Genomic DNA, 24,192 nt, shown 5'->3' with positions numbered 1-24,192 from the left:
ACGATTTTGTGGCCTAACAAAAAGGCTCTAAAAGTGCTGCCCAGTAGCGCTTGTTCCATGGAGACCCATGACTTGTGGGGAGGTTCCCTCAACCAGTCTATCGCTCTAGTTAGAAGAATCGCTTTCCCATATAGTTCTGGGTCAGGAAGGGCAATACCCCCCCCCCCCCACACACACTTTTTTGCTCTGTTCAGAGATTTATAAAAAAGTCTAGGTCTCTTGTTAAGCCAAATAAATGAGCTAAAAAGAGATCTCACTTTTTTATAGAAAGGGGAGGGAACCTGTATGTGGAGAACCTGTTGTAAATATGTTAACTTAGGAAGTATTAGTGAGGCCAGGATGTTTTTTCTCCCAAACCATGATAATATTGGAATATCCAGGTCGTTAATTAGTTTAGTAATATCCTTTAGCAGAGGATTGTAATTCAAATTGAACCATTGAGAAGGGTCAGTACTGATCTTGACCCCGAGGTATGTCAGGAAAGGGGCTATCCAATTGAAGGGGGATGCCTGTGCTAACTTTTGTTTTGTCAAAGCAGATAAGCCTGAACAGATGATAAGCGATTTGCTGTGATTAACTTTAAAGTTGGAGCAAAGTCCATAATTTTCTAAATGCTGGTAAATCCTTGGAAGCGCGGATTCTGGGTTGCTAATCACAACAAGCATATCATCAGCAAATGCTGCTGTCTTATGTTCCTGGTCGCCAAGTATGATACCTTTAATGGCGGTGTCATTCCTAATAGTTTGCAGGAGGGGCTCTAGCGTCAAAACCCTTTTTTAACTCGTCCACTGTTCCTGCTGTGACCACATCCTGATGAAGTCTATTCCACAGATTCTCAGTTCTTACAGTAAAGAAGCTTTGCCGCTTCTGGAGACTGAACTTCTTCTTCTCTAGTCGGAGGAAGTGCCCCCTTGTCTTTGAGGGCATTTGACATGGAACAGTTTTTCACTGTAATTTTTGTATGGCCCATTTATATATTTGTATAGGTTAATCATGTCCCCCCTTTAGTCTCTTCTCAAAACTAAATAAATTCAATTATTTTAATCTTTCTTCATAACTAAGACCCTTCTGTACTCTCTCCAGCTCCAGGGCATCCTTTCTATGGACTGGTGCCCAGAACTGAACTGCATATTCCAGATGAGGTCGCACCAATGATTTGTAAAGTGGTAATATTACATCCCCAGTGATCAGCTATTTACAGAGCCATGCATGCACATTGTGCTCTCCCTTCACTTCAGGGGCCCGGATGGGACAACCCCTTTTTTTTACTTGTGGTTTTATAAACTGCACCATGGAAAAAAATAAGTGCCCTGGAAATTCTTCATGCGGGTTCCATGTCCAGAATTCCCATTGAAAATAGGCAGGAATGAAAATCCACAGCAAAACTGCATTAAAAATTGTTATAAAATGCGTCTGAAAAAAACCACATCCCAAAAAAATTCAGCATTATTTTTTTTTTTTAACTCACTGAAAAAAGTGGCCTAAACGGGTGAAAATGCTCCAAACCCAGACACTGTACCGTGTCTATAACCGGAGGAGCAATTCCTCTGCATGCGGTCCGCAGACAACGGCAATCCCCAGCCAAAAATGCGTACAATGGAGGAGGTCAGGGCGGACCACATGCACCACAAGAACGTCTTACACAAAATGATACATTGTGCAGATGAAAAAATATGGTGGTGCGATATGTTCCTGACTGGAAGATATTGGCAAAGTTCTCAGCTTTTAACATCGGCCTAAGGAATTAGCTAGTATTGTCAGTTGCGTATCATTTTGGTGCATTTTATGCAGTTAATTAGGTTTTTTTAAGCACAGAAAATACTCTGTGTGAACATACCCAAAGAGGCTGCAGGATCAGCAACTTACAGTGGAAAAGCTAAAGAGAGATAATGTGGCATTCTACACTCAGCTGCTGTGGTTGCAACAGCTGTCCGTGCCTACAAAGTCTTGTCAGACTTAGGCCTCTTGCACACGACCGTATGCCCTCCGAGATATACGGTCCATGAGCGGGCCATATGTCCCGGAGCTGCACTGATCGTGCGCACGGGAGTACACAGCATCATAGATTACAATGATGCTGTCACAATCAGTGTAGGGGGAAAACTCTACACTGAACACAGGAGGGAAAGGGAACAGTAACTGGGCCTGGAAACTAGGGAAGAAACAGGTCACCTCCTAGACAACCCTAATCCGGGCCCTGACTACCTATCAATATGAATAGACCTTGAAGGTAGGAATATTCATAAGGAGTATACCTAGGCCCTGATTTCCCTATAAGGCCCTGGAATGATTATAGGACCAGAGACAACCCATTCCTCCCCAGATGGATGAATGGAAGTCTCTGTCTCAGGCCCAGATACAACAGGGAATATAACAAATACAAACAAAAGCGACAGTTAACTTCTGTAGAGATGGAAGAACAGGAACACCAGAGAGGATCTCACACCAGCTCAGACAAACCCAAATGAAGCTATCAACTGCATAGTCAGAAAGGTGGGGTGAGACTATAAAGGTAGAAGTGATGACCACCGAGCAACAGCTGAGAAAAAGGAAGTGGTTATTAACCCTATCAACACTGAATCAAGAGAAATCAAGGAGGCTGTTAGATTCCTCCACGCTCAGCCAATCTCCTTGATTTCCTGACATCAGTCACCTGAGGGACTGTGACAGTACCCCCCTTCTACGGGTGACATCCGGGCACCCAGGACTGACCTTCTCAGAATGGGCTCTGTGAAAGGCCTTCACCAGACGATTCGCATTAACATCGGCCGCTGGAACCCACATCCTCTCTGCTGGTCCATAACCCTTCCAGTGAACGAGATACTGGAGGGATATGCGGAGAACTCGGGAGTCAACAATCCTGCTGATTTAAAATTCTAAATTACTGTCCACCATGACAGGAGCGGGAGGCAAGGAGGAAGGCTCAACAGGTTCGGCACATTTCTTCAACAACGACTTATGCAATACATTATGATTTTTCAAAGCCTGAGGAAGTTCAAGACGGAAGGCTACAGGGTTAACAATGGCAGTGGTCTTATATGGACCAATAAATCTTGGGCCCATCTTCCAAGAAGGTACCTTAAGCTTAATGTTTCTTGTGGACAGCCACACAGAATCACCCACTCTCAGGTCCAGACCATTCATACGTCTCCTGTCAGCCACATGCTTATACCTGTTGCCCATATTTTTCAGGTTATTTAAAATTTTCCATCAAATCGAAGACAAAAAAGACGAAAATCATTCTTCCTCAGGAATACCGGTGGTTTGTGAACCAAAAAATGTGCCAAACTGTGGATGGAATCCACATGCCCCCAAAAATGGCGACTTAGCAGTGGACTCCTGTCTATGGTTATTAATGGCAAACTCAGCTAACGACAAGAATGAAAACCACTCCTCCTGGTTCTCCGAAACAAAACATCTCAAGTAAGTCTCCAGATTATTATTGGTGCGCTCCATCTGTCCGTTCGACTGAGGATGAAAAGCCGAAGAGAAGGACAATTGTACTACCAGTGGAGTTCAGAACACTTTCCAGAATCTGGAAACAAACTGAGTCACCCGATCAGACACCACATCAGAGGGAATGCCATGTAGTTTCATGATGTTATCGACAAACACCTGTGCAAGAGTCTTGGCATTAGGTAGACCTGATAATGATATAAAATGCGCCATTTTGCTAAACCGATCAACTACCACCAGGATCACGTTTTTTCCTGAAGAAATCTGTAAATCTGTGATAAAGTCCATGGACAAATGCGTCAAAGGTCTGGACGGGATGGGTATCGGAAGAAGAGATCCAGAAGGCTGAGTATGTGTCACCTTAGCACGAGCACAGGTACAACAGGCTGACACATAGTCCTCAACACACTTACGCAGCCCTGGCCACCAAAATCTCTACGAGATGAGATCGACAGTGGATCTACTCCCAGGGTGTCCAGCCAAAACAGTACAGTGATGTTCCTCAAATACCTTATGACGTAACTCTGAAGGAACAAACAATTTTCCTGGAGGATAAGAGTCCGGAGCATCCTATTGGGCCTCCAACACCTTAGCATCAAGATCAGGATATAGGGCAGATATGACCACCCCTTCAGACAAAATAGGACTAGGATCTTTAGAATCACCCCCCCCCCCCCCCCCCCCCAGGATATCTGTGCGACAAAGCGTTCTTAACCTCAGGGCGGTAGTTGACAATGAAGTTAAATCTGATGAAAAACAGCGACCATCTGGCCTGCCTTGGATTCAGTCGTTTAGCCGTCTCATGGTAAGCCAGATTATTGTGATCAGTAATTACTGTAATAGGATGAATTGCTCCTTCCAACCACTGGCGCCATTCTTCAAAAGCCAACTTAATAGCCAGCAATTCCCTATTACCCACGTAAAAATTTCTTTCAGCAGTCGAAAGTTTTTTAGAGAAAAAAGCACATGGGTGCCATTTACTAGGTGAAGGACCTTGCGACAAAACTGTACTCACCCCTACCTCGGATGCATCAACCTCTACAATGAATAGCTGAGACACGTCCGGTTGCACCAGAATAGGGGCTGAAGCAAAACATTCCTTCAAAGCAGAAAAGGCCTGTAATGCCGCCTTAGACCAAACCGAGAAATCGACCCCCTTCCTAGTCATGTCTGTTAAAGGTTTAACCAGAGTTGAATAGTTCAAGATGAATTTACGGTAGTAGAAGGTGAATCCCAAAAACTGTATAAGCGCTTTCAGATTTTTAGAATCAATTGCAAAGACGGAAATGCTTCTCTCTAGTGCACTAGTAGTCAACCCATGAATACGAACAAACTGTCCATCAATCAGGTTAACCCCAGCCGCACTGTCGATAAATACCTCGTTTTCCACAGTTTTGGACTCTCTACAGTACATTCTTCATTGATGATGCACGTTCAGAGTCACTGATGGATTCCAGTACCTCTCTGCTGTTTGAGATTAATTTATGAAGGTGCAGGTTTCCTTTTGCACATAACTTTCTTTCACTAGTTTGATTGCAGATTCTGTGGACTCTAGACTTATGAGACCATCATCTACATTAAAGTTTTTCTTTTAGAAAATTTGCTGCTGATGGGCAATCCTTTTCATTCTGATTGGCCAGGTACTTCATACCATAATTGGCACAACCTGGAGACGATGCTGCTCCAAACAAGTGTACTTTCATTCTGTATTCTGCTGGCTCTGTATCTGTATCTCCATCCTTCCACCATAGAAACCTCAGGAAGTCTCTATCTTCATTCTTCACATGAAACTGGTGGAACATCTTTTCAACGTCACACATGATCGCTATGGGATACTTTCTGAATCTACAGAGTACTCCAGGCAGAGTGTTTGTAAGATCTGGTCCTTTTAGTAGATGATCATTCAATGCAACACCATTATACTTTGCTGAGCAATCAAATACTACTCTAATCGTATCTGGTTTCTTTGAGTGGTGGACACCTTGTTGTGGGATGTACCACACTTCTCCTTCTTTAGGTTGGTTATTAACTTTCTCTGCATTTCCTTCAAGGATGCCTTCCATGGATTTCAAATAATCATTCTTGAGGTTGGGATCTCTTCCCAACCTTTTTTTCAAACATTTGAATCTTGCTAGGGCAAGGTTTCTGTTATTTGGCAGACGATGTCTCTCTCTAAAGGGTAAGGGCATGCTAAGATGACCTTGTTGATTCTACTAAATACTTTCTTCTAGAGTGTGTACTTTGTGTGTACTAGAGTGTGTACTTTATGTCTTCTTGGGATACACTCTTTTCTTTAGAACTTATGTCTGCAAAGTCAGATTCAAGGATCTTGATTACTTTTGCTGGACTTACAGTTGGTAACTCTTGGACAGATATTCGATGGCACAATCCTGTCACCTGTCTTAAGTTTGCGATCTGCTGTTTTCCTATAACAACACCCCATCCTAGATCAGTTTGAACAGCGTAGGGTTCACCCTTTCCTCCTCTGATTATCTTTCGTGGTACCAAGGCTTGGGGACAATCGTAACCTATCAAGAGTCCAACACCAAACTCCTTCAGCGGGGACATTTCATGAGATATGACAGATACAGTTGTGTTCAAAATTATTCAACCCCCACTGAAATTGAGTGTTTTGGCCAGTTTGACATTGATTTTGATCATTTCAGTCATCTTGTTTACAATTAAATCAAAGAGGCACTTGTAAGTCAGACAAATATAACATAACATTTATAATGAAATAACCACAAATGTCTTTTCTGTGCTCACATCATTATCAGTTTTATTCAACCCCCAAGTGACATTCAATCTTAGTACTTAGTACAACATCCTTTTCCATTATAACAGCTTTTAAACATGAAGCATAGCTTGACACAAGTGTCTTGCAGCGATCTACGGGTATCTTCGCCCATTCTTCATGGGAAAAAGCCTCCAGTTCAGTCACATTCTTAGACTTGCGCGTTGCAACAGCTTTCTTTAAGTCCCACCAGAGGTTCTCAATCGGATTTAAGTCTGGTGACTGCGATGGCCACTTCAAAATGTTCCAGCCTTTAATCTGCAACCATGCTCTAGTGGACTTGTTGGTATGCCTGTTGAAAGGTCCAACGTCTCCCAAGCCTCAGGTTTGTGACGGACTGCATCACATTTTCATCCAATATCTCCTGGTACTGAAGAGAATTCATGGTACCTTGCACACGCTGAAGCTTCCCTGTACCTGTAGAAGCAAAACAGCCCCAAAGCATGATTGACCCCCCACCATGCTTCACAGTAGGCAAGGTGTTCTTTTCTTCATAGGCCTTGTTCTTCCTCCTCCAAACATAGCGTTGATCCATGGGCCCAAACAGTTCTAATTTTGTTTCATCAGTCCACAGAACACTATCCCAAAACTTTTGTGGTTTGTCCACATGACTTTTAGCATACTGCAGTCGACTCTTCTTATTCTTTGGAGACAGCAAGGGGGTTCGCCTGGGAGTTCTGGCATGGAGGCCTTCATTACGCAGTGTGCGCCTTATTGTCTGAGCTGAAACTTCAGTGCCCACATCTGACAAATCTTTTTTCAGTTCCTCAGCAGTCACACGGGGACTTTTCTCCACTTTGCGCTTCAGGTAGCGCACAGCAGTTGAAGTCAGCATCTTCTTTCTGCCACGACCAGGTAGTGCCCTTTGCCTTGAATTTGCGAATGATGCTTCCTATGTTTAACATCTTTGCAATCTTCTTATAGCCATTGCCCTTCCTGTGAAGATAAATCACCTCTTCTCTTGTCTTTCTGGACCATTCTCTTGACTTCACCATGTTTGTAAACACACCAGTAAATGTCTAGAAGGAGCTGAGTATCACAGTCCTTTTAAATCTGCCTAATTGGTGCTTATTATGCTTGATTGCTGCTCCTTGACATCCACAGGTGTTTTCAATACCTGATCGAAAACACTTGAATGAACCTCTGTTCTTAAGAGTGGTAGTCTTTAAGGGGTTGAATAATTGTGTCAATGAAGAAATCACAAAAAAAAACATTTAATACTGTATTACAAAAACAATTGATGTCATTTTAGTTGCATTTGGTTCTTTAAAAAGTCCTTGTAAGATTTCATTCTGAACACAATTACAAATGTACACTAAATTCCCTAAAACCCTTTACAGCATTGGGGGTTCAATAATTTTGAACACAACTGTAGGTGCTCCCATTTATTGGCTGTTTCACAGGTAGGTATGCAATCTCGATCTAGAGGTATATCGTCTTTTGTATAAGCTGGAGGTAGATCTAATGTGAAGTTTGAATGAAGTCCTCTAACTCTCAGTCCTTTGACTGCTCACTTATGTGTCTCTCCCTGTTATTGTGGTGAGCTTGAGCGTCACTGGTTCTGTAGCCACTTGTAATTTCTTGCAGATTTCTTGATCAATGAAGGTGACGTCACTATAGGCATCCAGTAGCGCATAGGCGTATATCTTCTTGTTCCTTCTTTTAGGATTTGAAATGCAAACTAGTACAACCATTGGTGTGCCGTTGCTTTCTCCTTCCCTCACTCTGCAAGAGAATACCGATACTTTATTTTCTTCCTTAGTATCTTTAGGTATTGAGGATTTATCTTTCTTTGGACGTTCTTCATGTAGTGGTGTAGGATGGCGTCCTTTCCAAACGCTGCATGAGGCATTTTTCTTACACTCCTTAGTAACATGGCCTTTTCTTAGGCATCCAAACACAGTTAGTTATCCAGTACAAACCTTTTCTTCTTGGGACTTCTCCTTCAATTGTTGGCACTTGTGTATGGAGTGGTTCTCTCCACAGAACATACATTTGAAGGTAGTCTGAAGATTTGTCAGTTCTGTCTCTCTACTGATCCCAGTAGTGACTTTGGACTTGTTCTCGTAGGTATCTGGACCTTTAGCTGCTGTGTTGGTTACAAAGCTAGTTGCTCTTGCGTGTCTTATATCTCTCACAGGCCTTTCTTCTAAGGATTTTAAAATGTAAGATGCTGTTACTGGATTACATGCTATCCGTGCTTCCTTATTGATGAACTCAGAGAACTCTTCAGTCACATAGCGATTCCATCTAGAAGCCACTTCTTCAGGTAGCTTAGTTAGCGTCCTGTGGTTTTCTAGATAATCGTTCAGTACTTATAGTCCTAGTACATGTGGGATGGCATTGCTGCATGCTTGCATGAAGTCACCATACTTTTGGAGTTTGAAGTGTTCTTTAGGACCTATTTTAGGCCAGTTATTCAGATTCTCTCTAAAGGCTCTTTGGACTAAGAAAGGATGACCATATCTTGCATTCAATTTTTCCCAAGCTTGCTTGTAGGCTTCTTCGTCTTTTCTATAGAAGTTACTTTCAAGAACTTTCTTGGCTTCTCCACCAACATATCTCTGAAGGTAGAATAACTTGTCAACTGGACTGAAGCAATGATGCTCAATGATCATCTCAAAACTTGCCTTCCACTCTATGAACCTCAGTACCTCTCCTGAAAATACAGTAGGTTCCGGAACTGGAAGTCTAGCTAGGACTGTTCTCTGTGGTCTTGCTGGGACAATGGTTGACAATGGTTGTAACATTCTCCTGGGAATTGCCGTGGCATCTAGGAATAGAATCATCCGATTCTATTTTCTCACTTAGTTCTGAATTAGGTCCAGCCAGAGCTACAATGGAAGGGTTTAGAGGAAAGCATCTTCATGTGTTAGAATGGCCCAGTCACCGTCCAGATCTCATTGAGAACCTGTGACAAGACCTGAGAATTGCTGCTCACAGACGCTCTCCATCCAATCTGACTGAGCGCGAGCTCTTCTGCACAGAGGAATGGGCAAACATTTCAGCCTCTAGATGTGTAAAGCTAGTAGAGAAATACCCCAAAAGACTGCAGCGAAAGGTGGTCCGACAAAGTACTGACTCCGGGGACTGAAGACAAACGCACGCCGCACTGTCCAGATCACTGGGAAAACTTGGTCTCCATTTCTTCTCGCCTCACACAGACTTGGACTTCTCACATAAAATCCCAATAAAATGCATTTCAGTTTGTGGTGTAATGTGAGGAAACGGGGGAAAAGCTCACGGGGTGTGAACACTTTCTCAAGGCCCTGAATGTGTACAGCAGGGGACGAGCATGGCTACAGCGGCTGCGCAGTGCGGAGGGAGTGGTCCTGGCACAGGCCGAATACAGGCGGCTGTGAGAAAGGCACAACTCTTCCAGATGGTCCGGACACTGGTACCTGAGGTGACGCATCACTAAGGTCAGAGAGCAAGAAAACTAACGACCATTAGGGGTTAGCGGCCAGATTACACTGGTTGAGGGGAACACTACAACAGGTGCTTCTTCCGCAGCTTCTTTCCACTGAGCTCCGCCCCCTGCAGTGATCACATGACAGTGACATCATCATAGGTCTTTCCTGCATAACTTCTTTCCATTGCTGAGCTCCGCCCCCTACATTGGTCACATGGTGATCATCACCACATCCTGCTGCTAAGCTCCGCCCCTCCTGATCACATGACAGTGATGTCATCCCAGGTCCTTCTCTACCACTTCTCTCTACTACTGAGCTCCGCCCCTCCTGATCACATGACAGTGACATCATCCCAGGTCCTTCTCTACCACTTCTCTCCACTGCGAGCTCCGCCCCCTGCACTGATCACATGACAGTGACGTCATCCAAGGTCCTTCAGCTCTTGCAGTGCAGCAGATACAGAGCAGGTCCTGGTCGGTAGTCACTGCTGTGGTGTCTGGAGCCTCTTCTTCTCTCTGGTATCAGCCATTTCTCCAGAATCCCCCTTTATCCCCGGTGCTGGGGGCTCTGAGAAGCGGGGTCTCTCCAGGAGCAGTAAGTGCGGTTCTGGATCTCACTAATGCTCTTGTCCCTGGAGGATTTCCAGCCTCTCCTCTCCTCATAAAGGCGCCTGCAGTACTAGAAGCCTCCAGCTCCTCCAGGTCTCTCCTCTTCTCCTGAATGACCACCAAGGATGGACAGGAAGGAGATCAGCAGAAGAATATTAGACTTCACCTTGGAGATCATCTCCCTGCTGAGCGGAGAGGTAAACTTTTCTAGATTTCTCTCCTCTTTATTGTATTCTGTAACAAGTCAGACATCGGGAAGGAGAATCCATCATAGGAAGTGATAGGAAGAGTCCAGGGTCCTGGAGAACGGCCTCCAGACCTTCCAAGTGACGGAGAACCTGAAGATCAGCCACCAGTATGGTCAGTGATGGATCATGGAGACCAATAATCATGTTGTAGGAGCCATGAGAAGGTAAGTAGGCACGTTGTACCCAGGAGGAGAGGAAGCAGAGGAGGAGATGGCCGGAGTGTGGCCTGGAGGGAGGATTTCTACCACTAGTCTGACATCTAGATGATACTGGACTATAACAAGGAGGCCTCCACTACATCAAGAGGAAAAAAGGTTTCTCCACCAACATAGAAGAGGAGTCTTTACTGTAAGAGCAGTGAGACTATGGAGCTCTCTGCCAGAGGAAGGAGTCATAGGGGATTCTCTAGAAGAGTCCAGAAGGGGCCTGGAGGTCTGGAGGGTAATAATATTCCAGCTTCTAGTGACTAGATTACTGGAGATGGGGCCATGATTCAGAGAGGGATTCTGAGTGTAGATCTGGAGTCAGGAAGGAATTTCTTTCCCTAAGTGTCTCTCTCCATCCACAGGATTACACCATAGTGAAGAAGACATCGGGGGGGACTCCCATCATCCATGAGTCAGGAGGGTGGAGCAGGACCCCCATCACTGAGCCTCCCCCCCTGATACATGAGCAGAAGATCCTAGAACTCACCCACAAGATGATTGAGCTGCTGACTGGAGAGGTGACACTGCTGGGAATGCTGGGAAATTCTCCAGTAACACCACTGGAGGGGTCTGGGTGATGACGGTGTCATTGTGTTGTCAGGTTCCTGTAAGGTGTCAGGATGTGGCGGTCTATTTCTCCATGGAGGAGTGGGAGTATATAGAAGGACACAAGGATCGGTACAAGGAGGCCATGATGGAGGCTCCCCGGCCTCTGACATCACCAGGTAAGAGGAGACGAGGTGAGAAGAGGCCATGTTAGAGCCTCAGTCTGGTCATGTGCAGTGTGTACACGTGTGTAATGATAATTTTTATTTAGTTTGCGCCACCATATTTTGCATCGAGTTATAATTCAGAGGGTTCATTTACAAATAAAGATGGACATCACAGGGTTACAGGCTATATACAATCGAAACACTCGTCGGGCTCTGCTCACAAGAGCTTACAATCTATGAGGAAATTGGGTTGAAACAAAAGGTAAAATTCATTTCTTTATAAAGCAGTCCAGTCACCTCTGGAGTAGAGCAGTGCGGACGGAGCGGCAGGAGCGAGTGGACGGAGTGTGGGGGTGACTGTCAGAATGAGGGGGGGAGGTAAAAGGAAGAGGGAACATGATAAGGCTAACAGAAAAGATGTGTTTAAGGCATGTTTAACCTCTGCACGACCAGGGGCGTGCGTGTACGGCTGGAACTTTAAAGATGGCGCCTGCTCGCAAATGTGGCGGGCGCTTTAGCCGCCGGTACCTGCGGCTAATGACCTATAATGCCGGTCATGGACTTTTAACCCTTCAGATGCTGTGGTCATGGCATCTGGACACCCTAAAACCCAGGTTTGGGTGAGACGTATGGGAACAATTAAAAAGTTTTAAAAATAAATAATATTTTTTTTATTTTTTTTATTCATATAACCCCACTTTCCCCAAAATGAAAATACATAAAAAAAATAATAAAAAATTACACATCATGGGAAATTACCGTGTGCGAAAACGCCAGTTCTATTAAAATTTGAACTTATTTATTCCATACAGAATACAGCAAAATGGAAAAAAAAAGTTAATATGGCCGATTCACCGTTTTTCGTTTGCTTCTCCTCACAGAAAAAATTACATAAAAAGTGATCAAAAAGTCGTACACACCCCAAATGTATCACTAAAAAGTACAGATCCCCCGCAATAAATGAGCCCTCACACAGCTCCATGCACATAACAACTAAAAAGTTATAGGGGTCAGAGGCTTTTCTTTTTTTTCAGTAAAAAACTTGAGAAAAACCATACATATGTGGTATCGCCATAATCGTACTGACCTGGAGAATGAAAGAAACTGTTTACTGTATAGGGAACGCAGTAACCAAAACCTATAAAACAGTTTTTCCAATTTCACCTCATTTGGATTTATTTTTTTTGCAGCTCCCCACTATATCGTATGCAATAGTAAATGGTGGAATTAGAAAGTGCAACTTGTCCCACAAAAAATAAGCCCTCATACGGCTATGTGAATGGAAAAATAAAAAGGTTATGGCCTCAAAAAGGCAATTACAAAAATAAAAAATAAAAAATAATACTTCCAGAGCTGAAAGGGTTAAAGGGCAGGAAGTTGGTGGAGTAACCTGATTGTCCAGGGCAGTGTATTTCAGAAAGCAGGTGCAACTTGAAAAAAGTCTTGAAGACAGGAGTGTGAGGTTTGAATTATGGAGGATGTTAGTCTTAGATCATTGACAGAACAGACAGAGCACATTTGGGGTGGTAGATAGAAATGAGGGGGGATATGTACCGAGGCGCAGCTTTGCGGATGAGGGTGAGGCGTTTGAACTGGATTCTGTTGGATGGGCAACCAGTGAAGGGAATCCTGCAGAGAGATCCAGAAGAATCAGTAGAGAGTAGTTTCCATTCCTTTTCACTGTCAGGATGAACGTTGGTACTTTGGCAAGGTCAGTTTCTGTAGTATGTAGAGGGTGAGCCAGATCGTAAGGGGTCAAAAAGAGTTAACAGAGAGGTAACTTATTAGGGAAGAGTAGACCAGATGTCCCAGGGGTTTAGAGATGGAGGGGAGATTAGAGAAAGGTCAGTAGTTACCAGCACAGGTCGGGTAAGGAATTGTCAGGTTATAACCGAATGTTTAATAGAGATTGGAAATATGCCAGAAGAGAGAGAGGGGTTAAAAATTGTAGTTAGGTGAGTGATGACTGTAGGAGGTGTGAGGGAATAGGATCATTACTGCAGTCAAGAAGAAGAGCGGAGACTGGAGACGTCTTCTTCTTTTATAGGGTCAAATGAGAAGAGACAGCAAGATGACGTGTGGTGGTGGATCCATTCTGGTTGGGGACTGGGAGATTATTTTCTTGCTTGATGTTCTCAATCTCGTCTTTGTTTCCAGATCTTCAGTACAGAGGTCAGTGATGAGCACATGCGCTGTAGGGCTGAAGAGGGAGTGAAACGTATTAAAGAATCTATTTGGGTTATTTAAAAGTGAGAAGATGAGATGAGTGAAGTGAAGTAGACTTCTTTGGTCATTTGAATGGCAGAGTTATAGATATTAAAGGCTATGGACATCTTTGGGAGAGATTTTTTTTATGATTGCATTTTACTTGTTTTGGACTAAAATCTCTTTTTAATTGGTCTTTATTCAATGTTTTCTGACATTTGAGTGATATAGGGGTTACATTTCAGTCTATTTGCAGTCACTTTCTGTTTGCACAGACAGATGGTGGCTTATGTGTAGCTCTTACGTCCGATATTCTGACAGCTCATAAACACTTATTATTGCTCAATTCTCAACAAACTGATAAGAAAATGTTTTAAATAAGTGTTTACGAGCTGCCAGGAATTCGGAGGTAAGCCACCAGGGCCATCCGACGGGACTCGCTGAGAACAGTCAGTAAATAGTCATAGATTGACATCTGTACAGAAAAAAGGAATGACATTTTTTAATAAAGACCAATTGAAAAAATGGTTTGTAGCCCAAAATGACTAGAAAACAATAATAAAATTAAAAACATCCCTCAGAAGGTATACACAGCCTTTTAGAAAAAAAAATATAATGGAGAAGATCTGCAGATAGCCGTGATTTTCACCAGAAGCATTCGGCACACCTGGAGCTCCTCTGAAGAAAACCTGTTCCAGGCGTGTGCCAAGGTTTCCGCGGTCTGTGTTGGGAAGGTCAGAGGGTAATGGGCGCTGTAGGGCTAGATCAGCAGTATGATTGCCTTCAAAAGGCCGGCTTCTGGAAGTCAGGCATCGGAGTCTGCAGTGCAGTCCTATGTAACATCAGTGATAACCTAGAGTGCAGATAATGTAGTAGATGTCACCTGCAGTCCTATGTAACACCATAGATAACACAGTGATAACCCAGAGTACAGATAATGTAGTAGATGTCACCTGCAGTCCTATGTAACACCACAGATAACACAGTGATAACTGAGTACAGATAATGTAGTAGATGTCACCTGCAGTCCTATGTAACATCACAGATAACACAGTGATAACCCAGAGTACAGATAATGTAGTAGATGTCACCTGCAGTCCTATGTAACACCACAGATAACACAGTGATAACCCAGAGTACAGATAATGTAGTAGATGTCACCTGCAGTCCTATGTAACACCATAGATAACACAATGATAACTCTCTGAGTACAGATAATGTAGTAGATGTCACCTGCAGTCCTATGTAACACCACAGATAACACAGTGCTAACTCTCTGAGTACAGATAATGTAGTAGATGTCACCTGCAGTCCTATGTAACACCACAGATAACACAGTGCTAACTCTCTGAGTACAGATAATGTAGTAGATGTCACCTGCAGTCCTATGTAACACCACAGATAACACAGTGATAACTCTCTGAGTACAGATAATGTAGTAGATGTCACCTGCAGTCCTATGTAACACCACCGATAACACAGTGATAACTCTCTGAGTACAGATAATGTAGTAGATGTCACCTGCAGTCCTATGTAACACCACAGATAACACAGTGATAACCCAGAGTACAGATAATGTAGTAGATGTCACCTGCAGTCCTATGTAACACCACAGATAACACAGTGATAACCCAGAGTACAGATAATGTAATAGATGTTACCTGCAGTCCTATGTAACACCACAGATAACACAGTGATAACCCAGAGTACAGATAATGTAGTAGATGTCACCTGCAGTCCTATGTAACACCACAGATAACACAGTGATAACCCAGAGTACAGATAATGTAGTATATGTCACCTGCAGTCCTATGTAACACCACAGATAACACAGTGATAGCTCTCTGAGTACAGATAATGTAGTATATGTCACCTGCAGTCCTATGTAACACCACAGATAACACAGTGATAGCTCTCTGAGTACAGATAATGTAGTAGATGTCACCTGCAGTCCTATGTAACATCACAGATAACACAGTGATAACCCAGAGTACAGATAATGTAGTAGATGTCACCTGCAGTCCTATGTAACATCACAGATAACACAGTGATATATCTCTGAGTACAGATAATGTAGTAGATGTCACATGCAGTCCTATGTAACACCACAGATAACACGGTGATAACCCAGAGTACAGATAATGTAGTAGATGTCACCTGCAGTCCTATGTAACACCACAGATAACACAGTGATAACTCTCTGAGTACAGATAATGTAGTAGATGTAACCTGCAGTCCTATGTAACACCACAGATAACACAGTGATAACCCAGAGTACAGATGATGTAGTAGATGTCATCTGCAGTCCTATGTAACACCACAGATAACACAGTGATAACTGAGTACAGCTGATGTAGTAGATGTCACCTGCAGTCCTATGTAACACCACAGATAACACAGTGATAACTCTCTGTGTACAGGTAATGTAGTATATGTCACCTGCAGTCCTATGTAACACCACAGATAACACAGTGATAGCTCTCTGAGTACAGATAATGTAGTAGATGTCACCTGCAGTCCTATGTAACATCACAGATAACACAGTGATAACCCAGAGTACAGATAATGTAGTAGATGTCACCTGCAGTCCTATGTAACATCACAGATAACACAGTGATATATCTCTGAGTACAGATAATGTAGTAGATGTCACATGCAGTCCTATGTAACACCACAGATAACACGGTGATAACCCAGAGTACAGATAATGTAGTAGATGTCACCTGCAGTCCTATGTAACACCACAGATAACACAGTGATAACTCTCTTAGTACAGATAATGTAGTAGATGTAACCTGCAGTCCTATGTAACACCACAGATAACACAGTGATAACCCAGAGTACAGATGATGTAGTAGATGTCATCTGCAGTCCTATGTAACCCCACAGATAACACAGTGATAACCCAGAGTACAGATAATGTAGTAGATGTCACCTGCAGTCCTATGTAACACCACAGATAACACAGTGATAACTCTCTGTGTACAGGTAATGTAGTAGATGTTACCTGCAGTCCTATGTAATAACACAGTGATAACTCAGAGTACAGATAATGTAGTAGGTGTCACCTGCAGTCCTATGTAACCCCACAGATAACACAGTACTGGGTACGTACTCGATGTTGAAGTTAGGTGCAGTCCTATGGAGTACTGGGGACAGACTGAGCAGACTAGTGTACCCATACTTACCTTAAAGTTCACCTACACAGAGTCCAGACCACATCACCAGAGATATACCGGGCAGAGGCTGCACCCATGCCAGGGGCGTCACCTCGCCAGGCAGAGGGAGGCCGCTCCCTCCTCCCCCTCAGGCCTCAGCGGACTGCGTAACACAGAATGTCTTGTCATGTGCAGCCCTGATGTTTAAAGGGACTGCCGCTGGGTATAGCGAATCATTACTTATGGTGTCAGGTCCCTGTCTTTTGCCAACCTTGCACAGGCCACATAAAATTAGGTGGTGGGCCAGATTAGGGCTTTGGGTTTGACACGTGCTGTAGGGTGTCCTGCGAGTTGATTAGTGATGAGCGAACATGCTCGGCACATGGCGGTACTCGGTCGAGTCTCCTCCCCGCAAGTTTTGCGGCTGCACTGGTAATATGGCAGCACAGAGATATTACACTGTAACACACACACCTATTGGCCATATTGGTGGTCACCCAACTTTCCCAGTAAGAGATGGTCAGTCTTAGTATCAACAAATCCTGAGTGAATATATCATGAGAGCTATGGCAGTACGGATCCATATAATATAGGCTCGAGAGGATTGAACCCGGGAGCCACTGTCACTCTTGTCATCTACAGCCAAACCTCCACGTGCAGAGCAGATCTCCATCGGTACATGTGGTCTCCTCCATCACTGAAAGGAGCGCCATTCCAGTCACCTCCACCTTCAGCAATCACAGGCCCTGTGTTATTAGCAGCCACACTACAGAGCTCTAGTGATCCCCTGTCTCCGGAGGACACCGGCTCCTGTAGTCCTGCTCCGAATAAACCTGTTGAGACACAGGAGCTTGCATCCAACTTTCATCTTATCTGCCTGTCACTGGAAATATTTCCTCCTCACTCATGCTGTGGAGGGGAATTACTTTCCATGATACCGGGCAAATCCTTATTCTTGCTCCCTAGAAATGGCGATTAATGGAATTAGTTCAGTTCATCTCCCAACCAGATTTGGATCTAGGTTTTCTCCACCAGACGACCGATCTAAATCCATCAATGTCCAAGTCTCTTCCACCTGCTGTAAAGAATGAAAGCCGAGTCTCTGGAAGAAAGAGCAGTTCACAGCCTGGAATTTCTATGTTCTATATTACTGGATTAGTTTGAGGTTTAGCAGAAGGTTGTTGAAGAGCAGAACATTGTTATTTAGGCCCCGATCACTAAACCTAGATGTGAAGGAGCTGAGAGAAGAGTCTGATCTATAGACAGATCTACAGGAGGCCATGTATTCAGTCACTGTGTGCTTGTGTCTCCACAGATGAATCCATGAGAAGTCCCCCCGAGAGATGTCCCCGTCCTCTGTATTCCCAGGACTGTCCAGAGGACAAGCTCCCAGAGAACCATCAGGTAGATGGCGCTGAATTCTCCCCAGAATCTGACCAGAAAAGGATTGAACCAAAGACCATTTTACATTTCTTTTCTTTAGGATGAAAATCCGATGGATATTAAGGTTGAGGTTAAAGATGAAGCAGAAGAGGAGACGGATTTATGGGGCGATCAGCAGGGTAAGGAGGGGGGCTGTCATGGGTCATCTGGATACTACTCCCATCATCTGATCATCACATGTAATAATCTCTCCTGCCCCTGTGTGTTTCCTACAGATGGACTCATAGAAGGAAATCCCCCTGAGAGATGTCCCCGTCCTCTGTATTCCCAGGACTGTCCAGAGGAGAAGCTCCCAGAGAAGCATCAGGTAGATAGAGCTGAGCCCTATACACATCTATATAGAGGGGTCCTGCAGTCATAGAGGGGTCATAGATTGTGGGGGTCTCTTATGTGGATCTGTTAGATTTCCCACCTGTCTGCTCTATTGTCCTGAATTGTTACAGATGACAAATCAGGGGGAAGATGTGACTGATATTAAAGTGGAGGATGAAGAAGAGCGGATGATGGGCGATCCCTCGTGTAAGAGTGAGGTGGAGGAGGACATTCCGGTCCATGTGACCACAGGTATGGAATCATGAATGGAGGAAGGGAATTGGGAGGTTTCTTCAGGTGAGGCTCTACCTTAGATCTCCAGTAAAGTAAGCTGAGGCCGCTCCATGCGCTGTGGGTCCTGGGTGTGTTTTACAGTGGAGTCCTGCCTGCTGCCGGGACTGGAGGTAACATCAAACCCACCTGTTTAAAGGATAACTGTCATATTTTAACTCAAAATTCAATTTTCACATATGTAGTTACTACTGGGGTGATAATCCATAATCACTCATTTCCCCCCCCACATACCCCATATTTAAGAAGATTCCGTCCATAGCAACCGTTATTCACCAGACTTCATTCTGCCTCTACTCTCATGATGGCCGCCGATCCCTCACCCTGAGGCTAAGCCCGCCTTCCCTCACTACCCAGAATGCATTGTGCTAATCTCGGGAACGCACTGCCTGAGTTGTCCACACTTCACGCCCTCTTCCTCCTGAGAGCCCATACATTTTAGCAAGTTGCTGTTCAGCCTGGACACATAAAACCAATGGTAAGCATTTTCCCCGGCGTCTAAACGGGTGCTACCGACAGCAGAGAGGTGAGGGCACCCGGCAGAGGAGTAATCACAGCGGTCCCTGCCTGTGGACTCTGATCCCCTCAGTGAGTGTTTTGGCGATCGGGCCGTGCTGCTGTGTTTCTGTGGCCTAATCTCCTGTTCAGGATGGCGAGACGGAGAAAATGTTTATTTCAGACAGGGAGGCAGTCCATCCCCCCACCCCTCCTCTCCCCTGCAATTGAACAGGATGGCCGTGCGGTTCAGTAGATTGTCAGCCGTAACATACAGCTGTAAATCTACTGTAACTGCTGACTTCAGTGGATGTCTGCCGTTTAACCCCTACCTTGCTGCCTTCCGTAGGGACCGCTGTATGTAAGGGGTTAATGGTGAGGAATGCCCCCTCCCCTCCTGGCGCTGCGCTTCGCTTCTCTGCTGCGGAATGCTCTGGATTCCACATAACAGAAGGAGGGAGCGCCCTCCCATCAGAGGCTGCTCTGCTGTGGCAGCGTGTGATGGTTATCATGGCAATTGGACGCCATACACAGGCATCGAGCCTTGCCATGGTATGTAAGCTTGACAGGCTCCCGCCAGAGGCAGCAGTCTGATCAGCCTTCCTATGAATGGAAAATACTCTGCAGTACACTATACAGTGTACTCCAGAGTATTTCAGGACCCTCAGACCCACTGGATCTTCAAGAACCAACTGGGTCTGAATCAAAAAAGTGTAAAAGAAAAGTGTAATTTAAAAAAAAAAAATATTTAAAAAAAAATCTAACATTTTCCCATATACGCATATTTATAATTTACAAAAAATTAATAATATAAAATAACCTAAGCATGTTTGGTATCGCCGTGTCTGTAAGAACCTACTCTGTAAAAATATCACCTTACATAACCCCTCAGGTGAACACATAAGATAAAAATAAAATAAAAACATTGCCAAAAAAAGAATTTTTTTGGTAACCTACCATTACAAAAAATGCAACACCAAGCGATCAAAAAGGTGTATGCCCCGCAAAATAAGACTTGAATGTGATGCTGGCGTGTCCGCAGGAGCAGACACATCACCGCTCATCTAGGGTGGGAACCGGGTCAGCGGTCACACACACCACAAGAGATTGCTGGACAATTGGAAACCTCGGAACTGAAGTTCGGTTTCAAGTTTTAAAGTGGTTTTCCACTATAAAAATCAACTACCGAAGTTATTCAACGAAGTCACGCGCGACTTTGTGAATAACTTACTTCGGCTCATCGGAGACCATACATTCTAACACTGTATGGAGACAGTTTTAAATGAGCCGCTTCTCTCAACTCTAATAATTAGTATCAAAACTTTCTTCCAAACTATTAATTTATCACAAAAACAGTTTTTCTCTGGAAGGGGTTAACAACATAGACTCAGCTAGGACTTTGGAGCACAACCAATGACCAAGTGGGCCTCTAATCCAGGTAACGTTACTCCAGGACCAATACCACTGAACCGTGGCAGAATAATATTACCATACTGTAGTAGATGTCAGTATGCAGATACTGCAGACTGTGTAAGGGATAACAGTGCAGTGAAATCCAATCACTTACAGTTCACGCACATGTTCTTTGGCTGGAGTAGTTCACTTTTCTCATCATTTTCAACATGCCCGGACCACCATGATCACTAGTGTTTTTAACAGACGTCTTTGGCTTCTCTCCTTCCCAGCACCTGCCCTAGCTTTCCCTAACAAACACCAACCCTCATCTTGATGATACCTCCAGTTTTGTGCTTGTTGTTGCCCCATGAGCCCCTATTCTGTGCCTGCTGTGTGGCCCGGTACACCCAAATATTGTATTTCAGAAATAACATTGACATGAATACAGTTACAATGCCCCTTGTATCTTTTACTAAATAATAATGCCCCAAGCATATCTCAGCCCCCACCCCAGAAGACCTAGTAGTAAACTTACTTTTGAAATCCAGATCCCCCTTTAACATATTGCTACCCGTCGCTTATAACAGCTCCCCAGAGGTCTATCAGCGTGGTTAGCGAGACCAATTTAGAGTCAGTTTGGGTTACCTTGCAGCTCGATAATCATAAGGTAACTCGTGTAGGTGTGATATATAGACCACCTGGCCAAGTCAAAGAATTAGATGATCTACTAGTTGAGGAAATAGCTAAAATGACCTTGAAGGGGGAAGTTATCATTATGGGAGACTTCAATCTTCCTGATGTAAACTGGAAAACCAAAATAGCTAGTTCTGCCAGGAGTACAGATATTCTAAATTCCCTACTGGGATTATCTCTACAGCAAGTAGTTGAGGAGCCAACCCGGAAGGAGGCCATTTTAGATTTAGTATTCACAAATGGGAATTTGGTATCTGATATTACTGTAGGGGAAAGCTTGGGATCTAGTGATCACCAGTCAGTGTGGTTTACTATAAGTACACTGACCGAGTCACACCACACAAAAACAAAAGTTTTAGATTTTAGAAAAACTGACTTTTCTAAAATTAGATTAGTGGTATACGAGTCCCTATCAGATTGGAACAGTTTCATTGGAGACCAGGAGAAATGGGACTACTTAAAAGTGGCACTATTGAAGGCAACAGAAAATTGCATTAGGCTTGTCAGTAAAAGCAAAAAAAGGAAGAGACCACTGTGGTACTCAGCAGAAGTGGCCAAAATCATTAAAAACAAAAAGATAGCATTTAGGAATTATAAAAAAAAAAAACGAGGATGACAGGCAAATTTATAAGATTAGGCAAAGAGAGGCCAAACAAGTTATAAGAGCTTCTAAAGCACAGGCAGAAGAGAAATTAGCTCAGTCAGTGAAAAAAGGCGATAAGACATTCTTCAGATACATAAATGAAAAAAGGAAACTAAAACAAGGAATTACCAAATTAAAAACAAAAGAAGGAAGGTATATGGAAGAAGATAAAGAACTAGCTGACTGCCTCAATGAATACTTCTGTTCAGTTTTTACAAAGACAAATGAAGGAAAAGGACCTCAGTTAGGAAAGAAGACTAATGAATCTTTTGATGCATGTGTCTTTACAGAGGAAGAGGTTCTAAGTCAGCTGTCTAAAATTAATACAAATAAGTCACAGGGGCCTGATGGGATACACCCAAAGCTATTAAAAGAGCTCAGCAGTGAACTAGCAAAACCATTAACAGATTTATTTAACCAATCACTGGCAACAGGAGTCTTCCCAGAAGATTGGAAATTGGCAAATGTTGTGCCCATTCACAAGAAAGGTAGTAGGGAAGAATCGGGCAACTATAGGCCAGTAAGCCTGACATCAATAGTGGGGAAATTAACAGAAACCATACTTAACTCCTTTCCGACCGCCTAACGCACGGATGCGTACTGGCGGCGGTCGATTCAGTCCTCCTGGACGCATCCGTGCGTAATCTCGCGAGACGCGAGATTTCCTGTGAACGCGCGCACACAGGCGCGCGCGTTCACAGGATCGGAAGGTAAGCGAGTGGATCTTCAGCCTGCCAGCGGCGATCGTTCGCTGGCAGGCTGTAGATGCGATTTTTTTTTTAACCCCTAACAGGTATATTAGACGCTGTTTTGATAACAGCGTCTAATATACCTGCTACCTGGTCCTCTGGTGGTCCCTTTTGCTTGGATCGACCACCAGAGGACACAGGTAGCTCAGTACAGTAGCACCAAGCACCACACTACACTACACCCCCCCTGTCACTTATTAACCCCTTATTAACCCCTGATCACCCCATATAGACTCCCTGATCACCCCCTGTCATTGATCACCCCCCTGTCATTGATCACCCCCCTGTAAGGCTCCATTCAGACGTCCGTATGTTTTTTACGGATCCACGGATACATGGATCGGATCCGCAAAACACATACGGACGTCTGAATAGAGCCTTACAGGGGGGTGATCACCCCATATAGACTCCCTGATCACCCCCCTGTCATTGATCACCCCCCTGTAAGGCTCCATTCAGGCATTTTTTTGGCACAAGTTAGCGGAAATAGATTTATTTATATTTATATTCCAGACTTCTTCTCACGCTTTAGGGCCCCTAAAATGCCAGGGCAGTATAAATACCCCACATGTGACCCCATTTTGGAAAGAAGACACCTCAAGGTATTTTGTTAAGGGCATGGCGAGTTCATGTAAAATTTTATTTTTTGTCACAAGTTAGCGGAAAAGGGAGACTTTGTGAGAAAAAAAAAATAATAATTTCCGCTAACTTGTGCCAAAAAAAATAAAAATTCTATGAACTCGCCATGCCCCTCATTGAATACCTTGGGGTGTCTTCTTTCCAAAATGGGGTCACATGTGGGGTATTTATACTGCCCTGGCTTTTTAGGGGCCCTAAAGCGTGAGAAGAAGTCTGGGATCCAAATGTCTAAAAATGCCCTCCTAAAAGGAATTTGGGCCCCTTTGCACATCTAGGCTGCAAAAAAGTGTCACACATCTGGTATCGCCGTACTCAGAAGAGGTTGGGCAATGTGTTTTGGGGTGTCATTTTACATATACCCATGCTGGGTGAGAGAAATATCTCGGCAAAAGACAACTTTTCCCATTTTTTTATACAAAGTTGGCATGTGACCAAGATATTTCTCTCACCTAGCATGGGTATATGTAAAATGACACCCCAAAACACATTGCCCAACTTCTCCTGAGTACGGCGATACCAGATGTGTGACACTTTTTTGCAGCCTAGGTGGGCAAAGGGGCCCACATTCCAAAGAGCACCTTTAGGATTTCACAGGTCATTTTTTACACATTTTGATTTCAAACTATTTCCCACACATTAGGGCCCCTAGAATGCCAGGGCAGTATAACTACCCCACAAGTGACCCCATTTTGGAAAGAAGACACCCCAAGGTATTCCGTGATGGGCATGGC

The 24,192-nt window shown here is 43.9% G+C and overlaps 1 protein-coding gene across 17 annotated transcripts in view; it reads left to right on the top strand.

Annotated features, from left to right (window-relative positions):
* LOC120998305 (gastrula zinc finger protein XlCGF26.1-like) overlaps positions 1–24,192 on the top strand; it is a 4,064,644-nt gene that overhangs the window by 1,116,976 nt on the left and 2,923,476 nt on the right. For 10 of the 17 annotated variants that reach the window (XM_040428955.1, XM_040428942.1, XM_040428938.1 and 7 more), the window contains one exon: positions 18,285–18,363. The exons of 6 other annotated variants lie outside the window; for them this stretch is intronic. In XM_040428955.1, the coding sequence (XP_040284889.1) occupies positions 18,285–18,363 (79 nt within the window). Of the gene's footprint in view, positions 1–18,169; positions 18,206–18,284; positions 18,364–24,192 lie in introns of those variants that run through there. One more of the 17 variants, XM_040428956.1, reaches the window with a different exon arrangement.

The sequence above is a fragment of the Bufo bufo genome, chromosome 4 (genome assembly GCF_905171765.1).
Source record: "Bufo bufo chromosome 4, aBufBuf1.1, whole genome shotgun sequence".
In the NCBI taxonomy this organism is placed as follows: domain Eukaryota; kingdom Metazoa; phylum Chordata; class Amphibia; order Anura; family Bufonidae; genus Bufo; species Bufo bufo.
This window is presented reverse-complemented; position numbering and strand designations above follow the sequence as displayed.